The sequence below is a fragment of the Poecile atricapillus genome, chromosome 8, assembly GCF_030490865.1.
Source record: "Poecile atricapillus isolate bPoeAtr1 chromosome 8, bPoeAtr1.hap1, whole genome shotgun sequence".
NCBI lineage: Eukaryota > Metazoa > Chordata > Aves > Passeriformes > Paridae > Poecile > Poecile atricapillus.
In genome coordinates, this window is record NC_081256.1 from 22548356 (window position 1) to 22553417 (window position 5062).

Genomic DNA, 5062 nt, shown 5'->3' on the forward strand with positions numbered 1-5062 from the left:
TCTGCAGCTGGGGAAGCGCTGTTCTGTGTGTGCCTGCAAAGGGCAGAGCAGAGGACAGCACTAACACGCTGAATCGAAATTTAATTGCAGGTAAATCATGTAGAAGCGGGTGACTGCCGCAGCTTCACCGAACTGGAGCCTGGCCGGGCTCCTGCCAAGATCCAAGGGCAGAGCAAAGATACGGAGAGAGGAGGCAGCGATCGCACCCACGGCTGCGGGACCGGCCGCGTGTGCTGAGCGCCGCGGGGCGATGTGTGCGGGGACAGAGCGCTGACAGCACCTGGGGACAGCACCGGGGCTGGGGACGGTACCGGGGCTGGGGACGGCACCGGGGCTGGGGACGGCACCGGGGCTGGGAGCACGGACAGGCGGCACCGGGGCTGGGAGCACGGACAGGCGGCACCGCACCTGCCCAGGCGGGCGGGCGGCGGGGCAGGGAGCGGGGGCGGACCCGGCAGGGGCTGGGTCGTGCTGCCGGGGGCTCGGGAAGAAAGTTTTGCGGCTCGGGGGGCGGCCCGCGGGGGTCGCGGCGGGGCCGCTCCGTGCCCACGTCTCCTGTGACGCGGCAGCGCCCGCCCGCCCGGGCCGGGGGGAGCGCGGAGAGGCGGAGCGGGGCCGCCCGTCCCTGCCCGTCCCTGCCCGTCCCTGCCCGCCCGGCCCCGCACCTGCCCGGGCGCGCAGCGGGGACCGCGCGGGGCCGCGCCGGGCGGGGATGCGCAGCCCGCGGCGCCAGGATGCGGGAGGGGAGCGCGGGCGGCCGCGGCGCGGAGAACCGGACGGGCTCCGAGCCCCCGCTGCACCTGTTCCCCGTGCCCGTGCTCACCGGCATCACCGTAGCCTGCGTCCTGCTCTTCGTCATCGGGATCGTCGGCAACCTCATGACCATGCTGGTGGTGTCGCGGTTCCGGGACATGAGGACCACCACCAACTTCTACCTGTCCAGCATGGCCTTCTCCGACCTGCTCATCTTCCTCTGCATGCCCCTGGACCTCTTCCGCCTCTGGCAGTACCGGCCCTGGAACTTCGGGGACCTCCTCTGCAAGCTCTTCCAGTTCATCAGTGAGAGCTGCACCTACTCCACCATCCTCAACATCACGGCGCTCAGCGTGGAGCGGTACGTCGCCATCTGCTTCCCGCTGCGAGCTAAAGTCATCATCACCAAGGGGAAGGTCAAGCTGGTCATCCTCTTCCTCTGGGCCATCTCCTTCATCAGCGCCGGCCCCATCTTCATCCTGGTGGGAGTCGAGCACGAGAACGGCACGAACCCCCTGAGCACCAACGAGTGCCGAGCCACAGAGTACGCCATCCGCTCGGGGCTGCTCACCATCATGGTCTGGACCTCCAGCATCTTCTTCTTCCTGCCCGTGTTTTGCCTGACCGTGCTGTACAGCCTCATCGGGAGGAAGCTCTGGAGGAGGAAGAGAAAGAACATCGGTCCAAACACTACCATCAGGGATAAGAACAACAAGCAAACTGTGAAAATGTTAGGTACGAGTCCTCTTGCTCTGTTTTTCCAAAAGGATGTGTGTGCTTGTGTGTGTGTGTGAGAGAGAAAATCTTTTTTTTTTTTTTGGGGAGCTCTCTGATAGTTTACTATAGTTCCATCCAGAGGAAAGAAAATGTTTCATATAAAAGGCTAAACCTCAGGCTATCTGTAGAATAATTCTCCCCCTCCCTTAGATTTATTTCTAACTGGTTTGAGCTGGGGACTCCCAAACAGTTAAACAAACATTAATAAGAATCCCTGACAAGGACAAATACTACAGTTAAAATTAGCTTGTGCCCTGGAGATTTTTGAGCGTTTTTGCTCTTTGGTTGTGGATACCAATGTTATTTACAGAGAACAGTTTATTTGATTTTTAAACAAAACTAAACCCTTCTCAAGCCATGAAGTTGAGCTGCAGACTACAGCCAGGCAGGCAGGGCATGATGTGCACTTGAGATTCATAGGAAAACAGTGTCAAGGTTTTAGCAAATTTGGGTTATTTTTCCTACCATGGCTGTATAAGCTTATGAAAATTAAACTACATTTTCCAATAGCAAAACCCCAGGATATGCTGAACCAAGAGTGCTGTGTCTCCTTTGAGGTCTGTGATGCTGTAAAGTCTCACAGACTGTAAGAAAACAGGATCAGAGTAGAACAGACACTGTCATCCCTAACTTTGTATACTGACATTCTTTAAACAACACTTGTGGCTGGCACATGGAAACACAAGTTTCAACGTACTAAGTCAGTGCATGTAGTGGAAGTTTGATGCACAAACCCAAAAAGTTGTCCTGCAGTTTAGTGTCTGAAAACTGCAGAATCCTGCTGCTGCTGCTGCGTACTTTTGTCCAAGCCAAAAGTCCTCTGCAGTGCAAGTCACCCCGTGGATTTTGGGGGGGACAAGATGCTCTGCAGGAAGAAGCTTTCACAAACCCCTTTCAGCAGGGTTGAAGTGGTGGGCTAATGAGGCAGACAAGAGGTGGCAGTGAGACCTAAGTACCTTAATTATCAAATAGGAGCCTATCTGATCTTTTTGTTCATGTCCTAATTTATTACTATGCAACAGCAGGAAGAATAATAAAACCTGCAGCATTCTTTATGCCCTTTCAGCTATGTTTTATGATCAGTAGAATTACTTCAGTCTGGTAAGCGTGACCTTGAAAGTAATTAATTGTTTACACTTCTAGAGGTTCAGGATTATGAACTTCCACTGACTATAAGTAAATTACATATATTACTACTGTGTTTATATTTCCATATACTTAAACATAAAGAATTATGAAATAAAAAATGCTTATTTCTGCTCTGAAGTGTTGCCACAAGCATAACAATATTTCAGGCACTTTTTTTTTCCCCCCTTTTACAAGGTCTGAGAACCGCCAGGCAGTGGCAAGATTCTCCTCTGACAGAGAGCCAATATTCCCTAAATGATAACAGTCTGATGCCTGATAGAAAGATGGAAAGAAGTTAGTGAGGGCTCAGTGGCAGCAGATGCTCAATGCAGTCAACTCTCACTGGTGTTAATGTTCTGCTTAAAATTTAGAAGGTGCTTTTGAGGTTTTATCAAGTCATGGAACATCAAGTAAATGGGATTAACATCAGCAGTTCTTTTAACTGTAAAGACAGGTTATGCTTCAGGGTCTGAAATTAGCCTCTAAATGTATAGCTTGACTTGCAAAGGAACTATCACATCCCATTCCTATTGAAATCCATGGGATTCTGCATGCATGAAGATCAAACTGTCAAAAGCCTGACCAGGGATATTGCATGCCTCCATGTGCTTAAAATTCTAGTCATAATAGACTGTGCTTTAAACTCTGTTCATTCATAATAACCATCATGGTAATATTCATTACATGGATTCAAATCCCCATGTGAGTTAGGGATTCATCTGAATTTTGTAGTGAAGATAGTGTGGGAAAACTGGAAGTGATTGTCTCAAGAAGATGCAGAGCTGGAAAACCTATTCTGAACCTCAAGCTCTTGTGCTTTCCCCTCCACCACAAGGCCTGCATAAGCATCCTTTTAAACTTGGGAATGCTGGTGAGGAATTTTTGGGGAAAGATAACTCTAGCCATTCCTCTCAGCAATTTGGATTTTATTATCTTCTGAAACATGATATGAGGACATGAGGATTGCTAGCACAAGCAGGTTGCTAACACAACCTGCCCACCAGGGCCAGGTTGGACTGGACTTTGAACAACCTCATCTTGTGTAAGGTGTTCCTGCTCATAGCAGGGGCTTGGAAAAAGATTTTCTTAAAGTTCCTTTCCAACTCAAACAATTCTGTGATTCCATGAACAGGTTAACTGTAAAAATTGCTTAAGAATGTCAGAAACCCTTGCTCAAGTTTTCTGGTTTTTCTCTCTGTAGTATATTAATAGATACACTCAGAGCAATATGAAAAATAGTAAAGGTCAAAGGCACACAGGAAATTAACAGCAACAGTTTCCTTTTTTCTCAGATGAAAATTCCAATGGACCAGTGCTCAGAGATCCACACATTCCCATTATCCTACAGACATATTTACATGTAAATGCAACCACTGTGGTAATACAATACTACAGATATGCTATATAACTATAATTATGCAGTTATGTACTATACATTTAGCTTTACTCCTCTTGATGGACAAACTGGAGGGGTGCACCACTCTCCTTACCTTGGCATATGTGCTCCACAAGTCCCCATTCTGTGTTTTATTTGGGGCCTCTAACAATTTTGCATTTTGTCTTAAATAATTCTGCTTCTCAGTGATTACATTCTTCATTATAAACCACAGTGTTGGGTCTATCACACAGAATTTGCTTTTGCTAAACACTGCAGATGATAGATGGTTATACTTTTTTTGTCACCATTCGGATTCTTTAAGGCTCTGTTGATGCAAACATAAGTTTTCAGAAGTTTGCTACATCAGATTAGCTGGGCAATATTCAGGCAGCCTGTTTAGATATGATCCAAGTGTATCAGGTATCACCAATTTATACTCTCAGAGAATGTAATGAGACAACTGAAAGCTGAGGGGAGGCATTTTCATGCTTTGTGATTAATTTGCTAAAGGGACAGAGTGGCAGAACAGGATGCTAATCACCTGTACGTCGATACTCACACTTAACATGCTTTCTTCTGCTGTTTTTGTTTTAGTTGTGGTGGTATTTGCGTTCATACTCTGCTGGTTGCCTTTTCACGTAGGACGGTACTTATTTTCCAAATCCTTCGAAGCCGGATCCCTGGAGATAGCAGTGATCAGCCAGTACTGCAACCTGGTGTCCTTTGTCCTCTTCTACCTTAGCGCAGCCATCAACCCCATCCTCTACAACATCATGTCCAGGAAGTACCGCGCGGCCGCCTGCCGCCTGTTGGGACTCAGGGCCCTGCCCAAGAAGAGCCTCTCCAGCAGCAAGCAGGGGAGCTCCCGGGGCTGGACAGAGCCCAGTGTCACCACATGACAGCGGCATCGCCCGCCGAGGCTCCCAGGAAGCCGAATCGGGAGGGGAAGAGGGCGCGGAGCGGGAACCCCAGCGCTGGACGCGGTGCTTCGGCCATCGCCCGGCCGGGCCCAGAGGCGCGGGGCAG

At 49.5% G+C, this 5062-nt stretch overlaps 1 protein-coding gene across 2 annotated transcripts; it reads left to right on the forward strand.

The window, feature by feature from the left end:
• The first annotated feature begins 482 nt into the window (after window positions 1–482).
• GHSR (growth hormone secretagogue receptor) lies at window positions 483–5062 on the forward strand. Of its 2 annotated transcripts, none has more exons than XM_058843999.1 (2): window positions 483–1488; window positions 4631–5062. In XM_058843999.1, exons 1-2 carry the CDS (start codon window positions 735–737, stop codon window positions 4933–4935), a joined length of 1059 nt encoding a protein of 352 aa, XP_058699982.1. In that variant the 5' UTR covers window positions 483–734; the 3' UTR covers window positions 4936–5062. The 2 variants fall into 2 exon arrangements, with proteins under 2 accessions (XP_058699982.1, XP_058699983.1); XM_058844000.1 differs by having other exon boundaries at window positions 4679–5062.